The 17,723-nt window shown below is 57.8% G+C and overlaps 1 protein-coding gene across 25 annotated transcripts in view; it reads right to left on the bottom strand.

Moving 5' to 3' along the window:
- Positions 1-14,529, bottom strand: part of PHLDB1 (pleckstrin homology like domain family B member 1) — a 45,397-nt gene extending 30,868 nt beyond the window's left edge. For 5 of the 25 annotated variants that reach the window (XM_082340646.1, XM_082340649.1, XM_082340629.1 and 2 more), the window contains exons 1-4: positions 12,054-12,213; positions 8,881-8,961; positions 8,104-8,227; positions 6,994-7,164 (exon numbers count right to left, since the gene is read on the bottom strand). In XM_082340646.1, coding sequence (XP_082196772.1) covers positions 6,994-7,164; positions 8,104-8,227; positions 8,881-8,961; positions 12,054-12,098 — 421 coding nt within the window. In that variant the 5' untranslated portion in view covers positions 12,099-12,213. Of the gene's footprint in view, positions 1-18; positions 2,230-2,447; positions 2,634-6,993; positions 7,165-8,103; positions 8,228-8,880; positions 8,962-12,053; positions 12,249-14,257 lie in introns of those variants that run through there. The other 20 variants (XM_082340651.1, XM_082340633.1, XM_082340641.1 and 17 more) reach the window with 14 other exon arrangements.
- Between the last annotated feature and the right edge of the window lie 3,194 nt (positions 14,530-17,723).

Below are 17,723 nucleotides of genomic sequence, written 5' to 3'. Positions count from 1 at the left end.
GAGGACAAAACCACTGACCTTGCAGAGTTAGAAAGACAGTGTATGCCAGTGCTCTGTAAGTGGAGAAGGCTCTCCAGAGAACACAGACACCCACGTGCCTCCCATCATGATCCATCTATCTGCCACTTGGGTGGAAGGGTCAGTTTGAGAGGCAGCAACTTCCAGGATCACAAAAAAGCTCTGAGATAGGGGACAGGGAAACACCATGGATCAGTCAAGATGCCCCTGCGGGGACCAGAATTCGCTTCCTTAAGAGAGCTGCCTCCTTAAGAGAGCTGCCACCCTTTCTGACAGTCCGGAGCCACTGCTACCCTCTTTCTCTCTGTCAAAGCACTCTCTGGCCTGACATCGTCCTGCTCCTTGGTCTCCCCTGGAATGCAGCCAAGCCTAGGCCAGTGGGCCCAGCCTCAACCAAGCACATTCCCAGGCAGTAGACACAAGCTCAGTCCTGCCCAGGAAGTGTGAGCGCATGGAGGGGGGAGGGCATGTGGGAGCCAGAAAATGTAGCCAGGGGCACCGGGAGTGTGCACGGCGACAGGTGTGCCCACCGCGCCTAAGCCTGTCTGGCAGAACTCCTCCTCCCGGCCACTCCAGGTGCTAGAGGGCTTCTGCACAAGATGCTCTGTTGGGAGAAGCCAGAGACCTGGTGGTCTCTACCACCCACTCTTCCAATTTGTCCATGCCCTTGGCCCCTGGCCCCAGGCTCCTCGCTACCCAATCTGGTGCCACTTGGCACCCCAAGCTTCATGCCAGTCTGAGCTAAGACTGGCAGGGAAGTCTACATTCCTGGACGCTGAGACAGTTCAGCTCAGGCAGGCCACAAGGGCATGGGGCATCCCAGGCCACGTGGGTACCTTGGCCGCCCACTGAGGAGCTCAGGAGCCTGTTGCGGGGGCCCTGGGCATTGCCACGGATGGGGGGCTAGCAGGCTGAGAAGCCCATAGCAGACAACATAGTAGACAAAACCACCCGCTTCTTCGGCAAACCCACAGGCCCTCCGAGGCAGGCACCAACAATTCTAAAGGCTGATGGGTGGTTAGGAAAGGAGGGAGCCTTCCCTGCCAAGCCACCAATCAGAGGAGCTGATCACAGAGTACTCATAACCGGAATAAATAATAGCCAGCCACACTGTCCACCTAATTACAACCACAGCTGTTTCAGAAAGAACCCTGACATTCCCCTCCCCCTCCTCTCAGCCATTTAACAAGCTAATTAATGATGAGTTTGCAGGGTCTAGACAGACCCACTCAACCCTAGGTTGATGGGGGGCAGGCAGGGAGGGGGGGCGGGGCAGATCAGAAGCCTGACCACATAGTCCAGACTGGGAAGGAGGTGGGCAGTCTGGGTGGGTTCCAGCCCATCAGTGCCAGGCCCACCCAAGGAGGCTGTGGGCACCTACGGACCCCCGGCCCTGGCCCCTATAGCTGTGAGTTCCCTGCCCCTTTCTCTGCCCCTCACCCTCCTCTATACAAGGGGTGTGGCTATGCTGCCTCTGGGGCTATAAATAGGTGATGCCAGGCAGCAGAGCTGGATCTGTATTAATAGAGCGGGCAGGAGGGCAGCGGGACTGATTGCAGCTCAGCTCCTGCTCAAATTAACTTTCTATTTGCACTCAGGGGCCCCAGGCATGGCCCCAGCTCTGGTCCCATGCCCCCAGACGCCTGGCAAGCCTACTTCTGCGAAGAAATCTCCTCTCTGCCCACTCCTGCCCCACCCCTCCAAAGGTCAGCCCACTCACGAAACCCAAGAACCCCTTCTCATCCAGGCAGAGCTGTGTTTGTGCCCCTCGTCCCCAAAGGGGCTCAGGGCCCAGCTGTGTGCAGGTGGGTGGAGGAGCTGCACATCTGGAGGGAAAAAAACAAACAGGGCAAAGGAGAGCGTGGATCCTATCTCTGAGAGATGCGGGGGGGGGGGGGGGGAACACCACACGCACACACACTCTCATCCCGGCTCACACACATACACACTCAGAAACACACAGACACACAGATATAGGCACACAGCCTCACACCCAGAGCGACAGTCACTGCCCTGCTGGCCACACAAATAGAATGAACTGGCCAAAAGGAGGCTGGGGCGAAGGGAAGATGGGAGGAGGGGCCTTGGCTCCTTCCAGCCGAGACCCCTCTGAGCCGTAACACAGGCTCCACTCATCCTAACCAGGACCCCTCAACCCCGTCGAGAGGCAGGTCCCACGGAGGGGACCGCCTAGTGCTGGGGAAAATGAAGTCAGCCCCGCTGAGGAGTGGCCCCGAGCCCAGGCGCCCCACTTAGATATGTTCAGGGCTCACACACACGATCGAGCCTCACGGCCTCAAGCTCCCAAGCGGGGCCAGGGACCCGATCCCCCTCCTCGCACGCCTCCCCACCCCCTCCACGCCCCTCCCAGCCCGAGCTGCTCCGCGCCCGGCTGCCGGGGCTGCGGCCGCCCGGGGCTGAGGACTCACCACCGAATCCGGACCTCCGGACCGCTCGCCCCCGCTAGCTCGGGCCCTCCAGGTCCCCGGCCCGCCCCGGGCCTTTGAAGAGGCGGGCCGACCTCCCGCGCCGCCGGCTCCGGGCTTGGAGCAGCGAGCGGCGAGGCAGCAAGCAGCCACCAATGCCCGGGGAGGGGCGGGCCGGCCACTGGCGGCGGGGGAAGGGAGCCAGGGAGGGAGGGACAAAGGAGAGGAGGAGGGGAAGAGGAAGTGATGGAGGAGAGGAGCGGAGAGGAGAGGGGAGCGGGATGGAGAGGGCGGGGCGGGGATGCGGGGAGGGAGACAGCTCAAAATTCCGGAGCCCGGGTCAGGAGTAGAAGTGGGGCAGGGAGGAAAGGTTCCAGGGAGATGACAGAGAGAAGGAAAGGTGAGAGGTAGATACAGAGACCAGAGAGTGAAGAGCCAGGAGGCAGAAGTGAGGAGAATTGGGGTCTCACTGAGACCCCTCTCTGGCGAGAAGTCACCATAGGCTTAGGAGGGGGCCGGCCCAGCCCCTGACTGGCTGGTCACTTTGGGCCAGTCACACCCTCTGGCCTTGGGTTCCTTATCAACAGAATCAGGAGGCTGGCTTGATGACAGCAGAGGTTAAGCTCTGACAGTCCATGGCTCCGTATATTAGAGAGAAGAGTGAAACTCCTGGGAATCCAGCTAAGTCAATGGGTCCAGCTCTGGCCCTCAGTCTGCCACCGTGACAAGTGCAGGCCAAGGCGGTGCTCTGTGCAATGTGAGCAGCACTGAGCCCAGCCCCTGTCTCCACCCTAAACACCTCCTCCTTTGCCCCCCTAACCCCCACCCTCCCAGCAGTTCACCTCGCCCCATGACCCACACTGGACCAAGGCACTGCCTCTTCCAAGCCAGCCCACTTCCCCGGGGCTCCAGAAGCCAACACACCTCCTCCCAACCACAACCGTGCTAGCCCCGTAAAGAGCTCTCCCACCCCAAGGAGGTACCCTTCCCATCTGGAAACACAGTGCCAGCCGCCTCTGGAGCCCCCAGGACCAGGCTGAGGTTCTGGGCCAGGCAAGTACCTACCACCCAGCCTGAGCCCCAGAAAGTTCCTCTCATTCCAGGGACTGGCCTCTGGACACCAGAACCTTAAGGGACACACTGTGTTCTCTCAGATGTCTTCTGTGTGCTCAGAGCTCACATAGCCCCACACACTCTCTCCCAGGTACACACCAACACCTGCTCGGTCACACAGACACCACTCGGCTGTGCATACTCTGAGTCACACAGACACCCCAGTTAAACACGTCCTGTCTCTCATACACATTTATTCTCAAACACACCACCCCTCAGGCACCAGCCCCTCTCTTGGTTATACCCTCACTCAGGCACAGATAGCCTTTCACTCAGTCCCCAGAGAGACTCTGAAATCAAGTCAACCTCCTTAGAGAAATAGTCAAACAATTTTTCCACCCTCACTGAACTCCTACCCACCCAGCCATACTACACACAGACGCACGCACGCGCACACGTGCGCGCACGCGCACGTGCTTACATACTCACATACAGCTTATTCCCCTTCTGAAGGAAAAAGGAAAACCATATAGGGTCAAATGCAAAATAGGGGGAGGGTTTTAAAAAAAAATCTCCTCAGGAAATGTGATTCATCAGTCTGGAAACTGTGACGGCCAGCTGGACAGACCCAGACGGACACAGAGGATACCGCCAGGGAGAAATGGGGCAGGAGGCAGGCACAAAGAAGTGGGGAGCTAGGAGCATTTGCTTTTTCTCTCCTTCCTTTGAGCTTTATTAGTCAAGATCTTTATCAGTCTTATAACAGGACAGTTGGAGGCGTCACTCCCATTTTACAGAAGGAATAACTGAGAGCTGGGTGGAAGGGGAAGAGGCTCAGTGTCCTGGATCCCAGAGGGAGGCAGCTGGATCGCTCAGGAATCCTGGCTCGCCAGCCACATTCCGGGGACCCTCTCCTGCTGGCCCTCACAGAAGCCCCTACCCACCAAGGGGGCGCCTGGGGAGTGAAGGAGACTTGGACGAAGGGCTGGCAGTGAATGCTGGGAGAGGATGAGGACCTTCTGTCTAGACAGCCTGGTCCCTGAGCCTCATGGCTTTCCGGGCCCTTCCCTACTTGGTCCCCTCCCAGATCTTTCATGTGGTCTGGCGATGTGGTCTCGGGGTGGGACAGCCTAGACACGGATTGAGATTCCTCCTCATTTCCTTGGTCCTCTTCCTAGCTCCACCTCTTGTTCTGTAGAGAGAGGGCAGCGTGGGATGTCCCAGGATACACGGGGATAGGACTGAAAGCAGGATCTTCCTGGCCCCCATGTCCATAGCTCTAGCTAAAGGTTGGCATCTGTTTCCTGCCTGCTTCCCCCCACCCCTGGCCAGGCATATTCCTGCTGGAAGAGCCTGTCACTGCCACCCTGCTCGTGATGACGTGTGCCTCTCCAATTGCCTATGGCTGGGCCCAGTGCCCAGAATGATGCATCCAAGGCCCGGCCCAGCCAGAGAGGGCTCCTTGTTATTTCTAGGGTAGCCCTCTGTTTTTCAAAGAGGGGGGTCCCCCCTACAAGGCTGGATCGGGGAAACAAGACAGGGAAAATGATCCTCTTGCATATATGCCCACAGATAGGCACGTGGCCAGTGAGTTCTCATATCCTCACAGGCGCACACACGGACACTTCGTCACCAGCAGTCCTGAGTTCACCCCTGCCCCCAACTTGAACACTCTGATCCATAAACACAAGGAAAGACACAAACACAAAGATACACAAGCCCAGAGTCACAAACACATCCGGAGATACATAAACACACTCCAGTTACACAGACACACAGAGATAGCACATGCACCCCCGAGCCACCCAGTTTCCAGGGAAACGCACTCCCAAGAATGTCCGGAGTGGGGCCAGGCAGGGCTGGGCTTGGTGCCTTGCTCCAGAGATGAGACAAGGAAACCCTCAGCTCCTGGAGCCCAGGGGAGGGGTAGTGCTGGGGAGAAGAACACCCGTTCCTTTGTGCCTCTGCCTACCCCTCCCCAGGCTGCCAAGCTCCCGAGACAGGCGAGCCTAGACAAGGCAGCTATGGGGGTGGAAGGGAGTGAAAGGGAAGGGGGTTTAGGGTCAGGAGAGAGTGGGAGGGTACATAGTTGGCAGGGTGGGCTTTTGGCTGGGCAAGAGTTGGGGGTCACTTGGGCCACAGGAAATGCCTAAGAATTCCATCTTGGCCCAGGCTCTCCCTCTTCTCAGGGAGCTAAATGCTGCCCTGGGAAGACCGGGCAAGAGAGGCCTCCAGAGCATCGGTTCCTCCACCCTGCTCACAACGCACAGGGGAAGAAAGTTCTTGCTCATGAACGTGAGGGATTTGGGGCTGGGCTCTTTCTCCAGCCTTCTTTGAACTCTGCCTCTGCCTCTCCTTGCTGTTCTACTGTCTCCCTTCCACGTACCCAAATCTTGGGGAAGATGCTCTCTTTGAGATGGAAGAGTACGGTCAGGAGCCAGATGGCATCACAGCCAAAGCCTCAATTTATGGGGGTTCCTCCTCTTATCTGGAGTCAGAAAAGCCCTGGAGGAGATGAGGGCCTGCTTGCTGCTGCTCCTGGCAGACCTGTCTCCCTGGAGTCAGTTGTCCCCCCGACACTCCCAAAGGCAGGAAGGTTGGGTCTCCTGGGTCAGCCCTGAAGGGAGAGACCCCGAGAGGTGTGAAGAGAAGGAGAGAGGGAAACAGTGGAGTGAGTGGGATTTCCACTGCAAAGGAGCTTCCAGCCAGTAAGAGGTAAGAGTCCCAAGAAAACACTGCCAGGACATGGGTCCTCCTACTTGGAGCCAGGCTAAGTCCAAAGCTCCATCCTCTACCCCCCACCCAAATCCACTTTTGTCATCCCCCTAATATGGTGCTTCACTGTATACATTGACGTCCAGGGCAAACACACCTGGTTTATCAGAGTGCTACCTGGCCAACCCCTTACCTGCCTGGTCACCATAGTAACTGGAGGCCCAGTTTTTAGAGCTCCCTTACACAACGGAATGGCCTGTTGCTTTGGGAAACAGGGTGGTAACCATATTCATGACCCAAAAGCTACTGTCAACAGTGTTTTAACAGGAGTGAGCGTGTCCTCAGATTTTGCCATCAGATTTTGCCCTTGTCCCATCGCCATTGTCCTCAACAGCTCCCCAACTTCAACAGCTTTTCAGAACAACTCCCTCTTGGCATCAGGGAACCATGCCATTTTTCCCCTCGCTGCTGCTCCAACTGCTCTCCCCTAACAACCATGAGCGACCACTGCACCACTCCCCATGCCCTCTGAGAGCAGGAAGCAGGCCCTCTTCTCTCCCCACGGTGGCAGGGTGGGGGTGACCAGAGAAAAGCAGGTTGAAGACGAGTCTGGATGCTGGAGGGGTTTTGAAATGCACCTGATCCAGATGCACCTGAGCACCCCACCCCCAACTTGGCCACTCAGGCGGTTACCATGGCAACCACCACAGCAGGCTTCCCCTGCACCTGTCATGCACAAGCTTTTAAACAGCTCCCTAGGTTCGGGGCTGTCAGAACTTACCCTGAGTGAGTCGGGTGGGCTGCCGGACCAGGAGCCCATCAATAGTGCAGGCATTGCCGCAGGGGTAGAGGGTGAGGGTGCCCCGCAGGTTCTCGATGTAGCAGTGCTCTGGAGCCAGGCCTGGACCCTGCAGCGAGATGTCCCTGGCTGCAGAGCCAATCACTGTCCTCCCTGAAGACAGGAGGCAAACTGAGTCAGAGGGGTAGTCCAGGCTGAGCTGGCAGAGATGGGGCAAGGAGGGCCACACTGGAAATCTACTGCCACCTCCCACTCCAGGGAGAATCACTGGCCACCCCTTTGGGGCCCCTGAGCCTGGTAGAGACAGTAAGGGGTAGAAGCTCTTCTCAGACCCAGAGATGAAGGCCTGAAGGGCACAGAGGATCCACAGATAGAGTAGGGAAGGGGGACTTCTCTGCAGACCTTCCCTTTGTCCCCCCAGTGCTCCCTCCCTAAGACCTTTTTCTCCTTCGCCATTCTCCCCCATCTTTTCCTCAAACTCTCTCTGCCTCCTTCTTCTCTCCCTCCCTTCTGCCACCTGCAACCCTTGCCCTCCCTCACTCACCTCTCTTCAGTTCAACTCTCCCCGGGCTTCCTCAGGCACAGCCCCTCCCCCTGGCAGAGCCCCTGGGACCGGTATTTGGAGAATGTGGGGAATGTAGTATCACCCAGGCAACAAGTGCAACCTCGAGAGTAGAGAGGAAGGGCAGAAGCTGCAAGGTGGAAGGGGCTGTGCCAGGGCCTAACTAGGAGGTCTGCCCCCCCTGCCATCTCTCCATCTCCACCAGCACCTTCTCCCATGCCAGGCATTGCCCTGGAGGGGGCCCCCTTTCTTCTTGGCCACAGTGGTTGCCAGGAGCCGTGTGCTCTCCTGTTTCAGTGCTCTCCTCCTGATTTCTAAACTGATCTTGAATCCCAGTCATGGAGCCAGATTAGTCTGGGCAAGCAGAGACAAGGGAAACAAACTGGTGGGGTAGGGTGGCACGGCCTCCCATCTGGGGGAGGTGAACACTGCCAGCAGGTATCAACAGGGCCCCAGCACATGCCAGGATCCCAGGGCAGGAACGTCTATGGGGATGGAGGGGTGGCAGGTTAGATGCCCCCCAGACTCACCTTCCTCCAGCGGCAGAAGAGTGATGGCCGTGCTGAGCCGCCCACTGCCCAGGCTCACCAGATGGGGTTTGTCCGTTTGCACTTTCAGCCCTTTGCCTGTTTCGATCAGGTCCAAGGGTCCTTTCTGCAGGTAGTGGAGGTGGGGTATGAGCATCATGAGACTCCTGGCCGGCACCTGACCACCCTAGTCCCCGTCGTCACACCAGCACTCTCTCCAGCACCTGCCCTCTCCAAAGGGCTCTGAGGGTGTAGTGCAAAATCTTGCACAGAGCAGTATTCCACTAAATTGTAATTAGATCTGAATCTAGGCCACTAACTCGTCCCACTGGATTTATCTCAAGTCTTGGTGTAACTGCCCCTTTTGTCTGTTAGGACAGAAACAGGAGAAAGTAAGGGGAGTGGGGAGGTGCTTGGTAAGAGGAGGGGGTACTGGTAGAGGGGACCGATCAAGACTTGGCCCTGTAGACCTGTCCGCGGCAATCCACTTGGCCATTGCTTGCCCCTGTTAAACTAAATTACAAGAGAGGGCAGGGCCTGGATGGAGGAGAGAGATACAGCTCAGGGTCAATCCGCAAACCACTTCCTGACTTTCAAAGGCTATTTTCTGGGTGAGCCAATTAACCTAATTCAGCTAAAGACTTAGCTGTTAATAGGCTTGGGACCTGGGGAAGAGCAGAGGTAGTACCGCTGTCATCCTTGGGCTGGGACCACAGGTAGGTAGAGGAGTCAGCGCATCCTCACCAACAGCCCGCTTGCCCCGCCCCCAACCACACTCACCTGCACCGTAGCTGGGGTCTTGCATCCAGGGCCCACTTGGTTCCTGTTGATAGTGTCCATTGTCCTGGGGCTCCAGAGCTCCTGCGGACACAGCAGAAAACAGGTGAGGTGAGAAGGCCAGGGCAGAAAAGGGCAAGGAGTAGGCTCTGTAGCAAGGTTCTCAGGGCAGGGGCAGGCCCGTGTCACAGTGGTTTCCAGCATGCTCCTGCTGAGGGAGAAGTCGAGGCAGCTCAGGAGCTTCCTGGGGGAAGGCGATGCCACATTTTCAGCTGTGGCGTGGATGCCACACTGCACCGGTCCTGGCCCTTGCCACACACAGGAAGCCCAAAAAGTCCTATAGGGCCCAACCTGTACTGCTGTACTTTCTTGCCTCTGACACCCAGGACTCAGGCCTTGGCAGCTGAGGACCCTCACACAACTGGAGCCGTAAGCCGGGTGGGGGAAATCTACCTTAGTGGGAGAAGCAAGTCCAAGGAAGTCCCTCCAGGGACACTGGTAGACAGGGGGCCCCAGGTGGGTGGCAGGGCTGAGCAGGAGCTCCCTCCCACAGCCTTTCCCTCTCCTTCTTCTCCCTTTGTCTCTTTTCCCAGGGGTCTCAGAAGGATGTTTTCTTAAAGGAGACACACGGGAAAAATGCAACTATTCCTGCCATCTCTTTGTCTCGATTCCTGCACCCTCTCTTCCCCAGAAAGCAATCTTACCCCCAGACAGTCAGCAAAAAAATAAAAACCCTCCATGACGACTAACACTGGGAATATAGGACTCTGGGGATCTTCACCTGGTTTGGTGCTGTAGGAAGCTGAGGTCCTTAGAACCAGAGGTAAAATACTGATAGACTCCAGAGCCAGAACTTGAACTCTTCCTCACCCATCCCTTTCTCCCTGGCTCACAGTTTTGGCACCTGCAAACTCTGAGGAAGCACCTTTGTGTACTAATATGTGCCTACATGCCCATCCTTGGCCAACTTGCTAAGGTTCATCTGCTGCTGAACAATGTTTCTGGGGAAGTTGAGAAGAGTGTAACTGAAGGTAGGGAGGGAGATGTAGGAAGGCAGGGTGCCCCTCCACTTTCTCTTCCAGCCATCTTCCAAGGGACTTGGAGAAGAAGTCGGGGGAGGAGCCAGCATTCCAAGCAATGTCTGACCCTGGCAGTGGGGCCCAAAGGCCTTAGCCATAGAGTTACTAATTTTACCCTCCCAGCTTCCACCCTTCCGGTCCTGGACTGTATCGGCTCCGTCACCATTTCCACCCAAGCTGGCGGAAGAGAGGCCGGAACAGGGCCTGGGGCCCGCCCCAAGTCTGCCTGGGAAGAGGGAAGGCAAAGGCCATTAACCTACACCAAAGCTCAAGCTGGCCTGGCACCTCCCCAGGAGATCTGGCCAGGGGGAAGAATTTCCAGGGACGGAGACTGCTGTACTCAGGGAAATCCCTCAGCATTCTATGAGGGAGGAGAGGCAAGAGAGTGGGTTGGGGATGGAGAGTTTATATAAAAGAGGGGTAAGAAAAACAAAGTGATAAATAATAGTGAAGGGAAGGCATCATCACTTAGTGGAAAGAGCTTTAGACTGGGGTACAAGAGCCTTAAATTCTAATCCTGACTTTATTATTTATTAGCTGAGAGGTCTTGGACAAGTTACTTAACTTCTCTGAGTGTCAGATCATTCTCTATAAAACTGGAATAATGATTTAAAGAAAAAAGAAAGATTGTTTGGATTACTGCTTGCCTGGGGCTAGGTGTGGAATGGGGAGTGACTATAAATGGGCAGATTTGGGGGAGGGGTGATAGAAATGTTCTAAAACTTATTTGTGATGATGGTTGCACAGATCTGTAAACATACTAAAAATCACTGAATGTACATTTAAATTAAGTGAATTTTATGGTATGAACATCATACCTCAATAAAACTATTAGGGTTTTTTTTTTTTTAAAGATGATTGTCTGGAGATTCAGGTATTATATGAAATGACACTCTGTGAAGTGCAAAGCACTATAAACATGCCAGTTATCAGTATGAGCTTCATGATCTTGAACAAGTAACTTCACCTATCTGGGCTTCAGTTTCTTCATCTGTCAAGTTGTCATTATCACTCTGTGAGGTAGCAGTGGGTGTGCTCATTTATTTACACCAAGGATTTCAAGTGCAGATAAAGATTGTAAAGGAATGAGGTTGATGGGGAACAAGAGTGATTGGAGGGGAGGAGAGAAGGGAATAAGGAGGTGAAAGAAGAAGGAGAGATAAGGAGAGAGGTGTAGGGAGAGACAGAGAAGATAAGAAAAGATGTAGATTGGGAGGCGCGGGGCTGTGGCCCCAGCTCCGAAACCTAATCCAGGTGAAGTGGAAAGGTACACCAGACCAGCGCGTCCCAGCACGCGGGCGGCGCTCTGACCCAGGGGCTGCGCAGAGGCCGGGAGAGCAGCCACGGTCGGGGGGGTGGGGGTGGGGGACGGGTCTTGGGGGGGGCGGCGGGGGCGGGGGCGGGGGCGCCCTCTCCTCCCACCCCACCCCCGGCCGGGAGTGCCAAGCAGGCTGCTCCGGGGCGCCTCCCACAGGCCGACCTGCTCCCGTCCCACAGGGCTGCCCACTACCCGGGGCTGTAATTACCCACCCCGCTCGCCCAGCCCGGCCTCCGCGGCCGCCCTGGGAAACCCCGCCCCGCCCGCTGCCAAAAAAAGGCCCCTGCGGTGCGAGTCCAGCTCTCGGGGAGGAGGGACTGGGGGAAGCGCCGCGGTCAGCCTCGGCTCTCAGTAGCCCTCCTGCACCGCGAGCAGAGGTGCCCAAGCTCCTCCTCGGGCTCAGGGTGGCAGAGGCCTGGGTGTCTGGAGGGCCCCTTGTGGGGCGAGGCCGGGGCTCCGGCAGGTGACCCCGCTCCGGCCCCTCCGGCCTCTCGGCCCAGCGCGAACGCCCGGGCATTCAGGCCACGGGGGGTCAGCAGCCCTACCCGGTCCCCAGCTCTCTGCGCCTCGTGGGGCGCCCAGAGTCACCGCTTCGGGGGTCTCGGCACCTTAACCAGGGCGGTGGGGCCCCAGGGAGCGGCCGGAAAGGTCTGGAACCGACAGGCACTGGAGGAAGTCCAGACTCCAAATTAGGCCCCAGAAGAAAGGTCCGAGGCCGGCCCCGGAGCGAAAGCGGACCCAGCGGAGCCCCCGCACGGGTGCTTCCGCTCCGGCCTCACCTGTGGCCCCGGCGGCCAGCCCAGGCCTCGCCCCGGGCGTCGCATGGCTGTGGCCCGAGGCCTCTGGGGCAGAGTTGGGATCCTCTCGACCCGCCGCCGCCGCCGCCTTCGCCCGCCCGGCGCACATCCGCCCTCGAGGAAGGGCCGCCGGCGGAGGAAGGAGCCGGGAAGGGAAGGAAACTGAGGCTGGGAGCCCAGAGGGCGGGGCGCCGGAGGCGGGCGAGGGCCGGGGAGGGCGTGGGGGAAGCCAGGGACGAAGGGAACTTCGGGAGAAGGAAAACGAGGGGTCTGCGGAGGGACGGGGCGGGTGGGAAGACGAAGGGATTTGGAGGGAAATAAGAAAGAGGGAGACTGAGGGAGGAGGGAAAAGGAGGGCTGGGGAGGTAAGACTGAGGGCAGAGGACTGGGGAGGAGGGGAAGAAGGTGGGAAACCGGATAGAGTCCAGGGGACGCAGAGGTGGGGGGAGACAGGGACGGAAAGGTAGAGGGACTGGGGGACGAAGGAGATGGGGGAGACTGGGGACAGAGGAGTCCTCACGGAAAGGGGGTGACGGACCGGGGGAGCAGTCGAAGGTACCCAGGGCCGTGGAGGGGGAGACCGGGGTGGGGGCGGGAGGCGGGGCCCTGGAGTAAAAGAGGGGGCCGGAGGGCAGGCCGGGGGACCCAGGAGTGGGGAGAGACCGTAGGCGGGCAGCCGGGGCTGGAGGAGGCGGTGGGACAAGGCGAGAGTGTAGTTCGGGGGTGTGATTTTACTTGTGTGCGGGGTGGAGGTGGGGTGCCGGAAAAGGGCAGCTCTCCGAGGCCGGGGAGGCTGGGGGACTGAGTTGGGTTTCCGCACGGAGGGCTCCCTGCTGCCCCTCGCCGCCCTCCCCAGGGCCGCCAGGTGGGACAAGGCCGCAGTGTTGGGCCGCCTGCCGGGCCGCCCCGCCCGCCGCTGACGCCGGACAAGCGGCCTTTCTTTGGCCGGGCGGGGAGAAGGAGCCGCTTGTTTGCCCGGCGGGGGAAAGGGGCGGCCCCCAGACACCGCCGGCTCCCCGCGGGTGGCGGCGGGAGGGGGGCCGCGTGTGTAGCATTTGTGTGTGTGGGGGGGGGGTGCGTGTGTAACAGTCGGCCTGTGTGAGGACTGTGTGATGGGTGTGTGTGAACGGCAGGGTGCGTGGGCCCGGGGAAGGGCGTGAGCGTGAGGGGCCGCAGGTGTGAATGTGGGCTTCCTGGGAGGGCTGCGGGTGCTTGGCGTGTGTGTGGAGTCCTAGGTGTGTGCTGGGTCCCACGCGTGTCACGGCGGAGAGAGACGCAGCTGTCCGCTTGGCGTGTGCGGTGGGAAGGGTGCGTGGGTGATGCCGGGTGGGGCGCCGAGTGTGTCTGCGCGTGGGATGCCTGACGTGGTGGGGAGGTTGGCTTTGAGTGTGACCGGTTCGATGAGTCAGCCTCCGGGACGGCTGAGCTAACGGGTCCAGTATGCAGCCCCGCCCCGGCGCCCTGGGTCCCCGTCGGGCCGCTTGGTCTCCCGGTCCAGGCTCCCCTCTTGCCCGCCTCGGCGGAAGCGTCCGCGGGCGCCTCGGCCACCCAGCTACCCCAGCCCCCCGCCGCCCCCGGGCGCCCGCGCTTCCCCATCCCGGAGGAGCCCGGAGGACCTGGCTCAGCCCCGGCACCAGGGAACTCCGCAAGGGATTCGAATCTGGACCGTGCGGGCGTGGCAAGAGCGGAGACTCATTGCCTCCAGCTTCCCTCCTCTGGCCTCCCGGACCCCTAAAGACGCGGGGCCTTGGAGAGGGCCGGAGAAGCCTCAGATGTGCCACCCATCTCCTGAACACACGCAAGAGTCCCTCCCGGACGCCACTGCCTCCAAGCCGGACTCCGCAGCCCTTTCCTGTCCGCCAAGGCGGCCCGGCCCGGGACTGGAGCTGAGATGCCCCGGGGGACACCCCCGCTCCTGGTGCAGGGCTCTCTCACTCCTTCTGTCGGCGAGAGAGGGCAGGTGTGGGGAGCAGGCGGACGAGACCCCGCGAGTGTCGCCCAGCCGTCTGGGTGCCCGAAGGAGAGTCTTGGGACAAGGATCCGCGTTCCCCCCGGGGGGAGAGCGCAAGGGCCCCCTCTGGCGGCGGCGCGGGCGGCGGCTCGGGAGGGCAGGAGCAAGCAAGCAGCTCTCGGGAAAGCAGCGGAGCCCACTCCGCACAAAGCCTCTCGCGCCCCCACGCACTCACCTGTGGCCCCCCTCCTCCCCTACCCGGTTTCTTCGGGGCTCTTCCAGCCCAGAGCTGATCTGAGGGCTCTCTCCAGGTCCCTGGGACTTCCTCTTATCCAGTCCCAGCCGCGCAGCGAGCAGGACCCTCAGGCGTAGTGGGGGAGAGCGTTCTTACCTCGGGGGGAGAGGGGGACACCGGTTCTCTCTCCTGGCTCGGCCGCCGCGGCCCCAGGCTCAGAAGGACACTCTTGCTTTTCCCTGGGAGCCCGCTGAGTAGGAGGAGAGCGAGCGGATCCCGCCTCCCTACCCCACCCCACCCCCCGCTAGTCCCCGCCCCCGTCCCCCGTCCCGTCCGCCTGGCCAGCCAGAGGAGACGCCCTTGTGGGACTGGAGCCCAAGATCCCCCCACCCACCCTTTCCCATAGCAGCACCTCCCCCCCCCCCCCCACCCCCCGCCTGCACAGCGCTCGCTTTGTTCATCTCTCTGCAGCTGGGCTCTCCACTACCACCACCACGTACACACCCCTATCCCCACTCACCCTCCCCTTCGGACTCTCCTAGACCACCCTCCACCCCTAGGCTTTAAGGCTCTTCAGAGAGGGCGTTTTTGACAGTTTTTCTCTAAACCCCACCACCACCACCTTTTTTTTTTTTTTCACTTTAGATGCCTGAATCCACCATGAGCTCCCAATGAACTTCATGGTGGCAGCCCTACAACATATTCTCATCACCTCCAAATATCTGCTGAGGGTATCCAGGTCTACTCTCTGTTGCCCCTTCTCCTCATCCTACTCCAAGCCCCTCCACCATGACGACCTGTAAATGGGGTGGATAACTAACTCTGCATATAGGGCGTCACAGATTTTTCTAAGGATAGGTGTAAGGAGGCATGCTAAAGTGCCATGCAAACTGTAAAGCACAGGAAAGCTGAATGGAATTATCGTCTTACCCCGTGTAGCTCCACCCCCACCACAACCTGCAGGATTACAGTTGGGAGACAAGCTGTAGGTTTACTGTTGAGCACACCATCCTACAGCAGTTTGGGTCTCTGTAGGAGCGAGGGGTTAATAAGGAAGAAGAGGGGGGCACCGAAAACCTAAGGGAAGCCTAGAAACTGAGCCGGGTTGAAAGTCATTCTCCCCACCCGAAATCCAAGCTGACAGCGGATCCTTACCTTGCAAAGCCAGCTCTCGCCCCAGGAGACTGACAGGGGAGGCCCTAGGGAGCTGAATGCAGCTAGACTGGACCTCTTTAACCAGCACTGGAGGGACCCCTGAGACTCTCCCTCCCTGAAGGAGAGGAAGCAGAAAGCCCTCAAGGCTGGCATAAATTCCAGTGAGGGAAGGATAGCAGAAAATAATTTGTCCTCTTTGGGATGGACAAATCTTGCTCTGATTCAGTGACTTTAGTGTGTACCCTCCCTGCCTAACCCAGGAACAGCAGAAGGTTGAACTGCAGGAATCTTTGGTCACTCATTGACAGGGCCAGCCTTAGCAGGGGGACCCCCCACGGCTGGAGGCTGGAGCTGACCGGACTAGAAGCGGGAGGGGGTGGGACGCTCTCTGCAGCTACCTGCTATAGCTAACAGAGGTCAAACTATCAGGCTTCAGCATGTGCTGTGGGCACCAGGAAGCCCCAGGATTTGGCCGGGGGTGGAGGAGCGGTGTTGGGGGTGGAAGCCTCTTATTCTTTCCGTCTTCATACTGTTTGAGGCTCAAAAAAGTATTTTAACTCTGACCACCTTTTTATGAGGCAGATCACAACAGTAATTTTTCAGGCTATTCTGTTTAAAAAAGAAAAGAAAGAAAAAGAAACAAACCCCACACTTGTTGTATCTTATGTGCCAAGACCCAGCGTTTGAGGGAAGAGGCTCGGACTGGGGTACCGCAAAGACTTTTCACATAACTCTGTTTCACAATTCCAGCTCTTCCTTACCGTCTTGGTCAGGAGGAATTTCAGGGAATAATCAAGGCTGCCACGGAGGCGGCTGATGCTGAGGCAGGGGGTTGAAACATCACCCAACTGCTCTCTGTACTCCCAGCCCAGCGGTCAGCTGACCCCATGATATAGGTTCTGTGCAATGTGTCCTCGCTCCTGCTGTGTCGGGGCCTTATGTTCCCACAGTTAGAGCACTCAGGGGACTTCAGACCTACCATCCCCACCCCGCTCCACATCTGGAGCCCATCAAAAAACTCAGTGCTCTCTCACAGTTACGCAAGAGGTTGAGCAGCTGGGAGCTCAGAAAGGGGGAGGAAGAGAGAAGAAAGCAGAAAACAGCTTTCCAAGCATGCTTCAGACTTTCCGAAGTGGAAGCAGGGGGAGAGGGCAAAGGCTGGGTGTGGAAGGAAGAGTGGATTTTTTAAGGCCCTCTGCACTTGGCTATGAATGTCAGGAGTGGACTTCCACACCCAGCCTGCCTTTGCCACGGCACATTTCCCAGCTCTGTCCATCCTCTGAAACTGTACACCCTCCAGCCCCAGAAAGAGGTGATTATTGCTCATTACAGCAAGCAATCCCTGTAGATGCACACCCTATCCCAGGAAGCTAACCTTTCTGGCCTCTTCGGATCCTGAACTCAGGCATCATTAGTGTAGGTGTGGTGGCAGCAATGATGCCAAGTAACTCCTCACTGCATCCAACTTGGGGGAAAAGTTCAAACTTTTCTTCACTAGTTGCAAAAGAGCAGAAGCTCTCTTCTCAGCTTGTCTTAGAAATTGCACAATTCACACTTCCACCCACAGCTAAGATATGTCCAAGCTGAGTGGGAAATTTGGGTAGGACAGAAGACTGGTCTTATTTACCCTCCGTGGCTCAGGACCTTCCTATGAGCTGAAAAGAACAAGCATTCATTCGGGCAAAAGAATGGGAAAGAGACCTATTTCCATTTCTCATTGCTTTGAATTGGTAACACCTCTTTTTCAAAAAGCTCGTTAACCTGATCACAGATTTACACCTATGGGAACTTCCCAGAATTGGACTAAGCCTTAAATAACCACATAACCCCTGCCCTATGAACAGCAAGGCAAAAAACTTTCCTTTCTGACCACTGAGGGTAGAGGTAGGGGAGTGGCCGAAGCTTCTGAAAACCGCCTGGTTGCTTGACTCTTGTGTTTGAGAGGGGGCAACAGCTCAGTTTGGAAAAGTAGTCTAAATTTCCTACAGGCCTGCCTGCACATCAGTCACTAACTCCCCAGGGTGAGATGTGAAACTGACTCTTGTAGAGATGCTGTCTGCTCTTGGGTCAGGAGCAACACACAGCAACCAACCTACTTGTGGATCTTCTAGGAGTTTCAAAGAAGCTCTACAGCTGCAAACATATTTACCAAATGGGGCAAAAAGAGGGAATGAAGGGAGAGGATGGTTGCAATGAGAGATGTGCATAGTACAGGGGAGTCAATTCTGAGTTTTTGCTTCCTTTTGAGCGATTCCTCTAAAACCTACCAGACCAAAGCTCTATTCCTCACCCTTATTGAGACCCATGTTGA

Source organism: Balaenoptera borealis, assembly GCF_965194805.1.
Source record: "Balaenoptera borealis genome assembly, chromosome: 11".
Lineage (NCBI taxonomy): Eukaryota > Metazoa > Chordata > Mammalia > Artiodactyla > Balaenopteridae > Balaenoptera > Balaenoptera borealis.
Note: the sequence above shows the minus strand (reverse complement) of the source record. Positions and strands in the feature narration are given on the sequence as shown.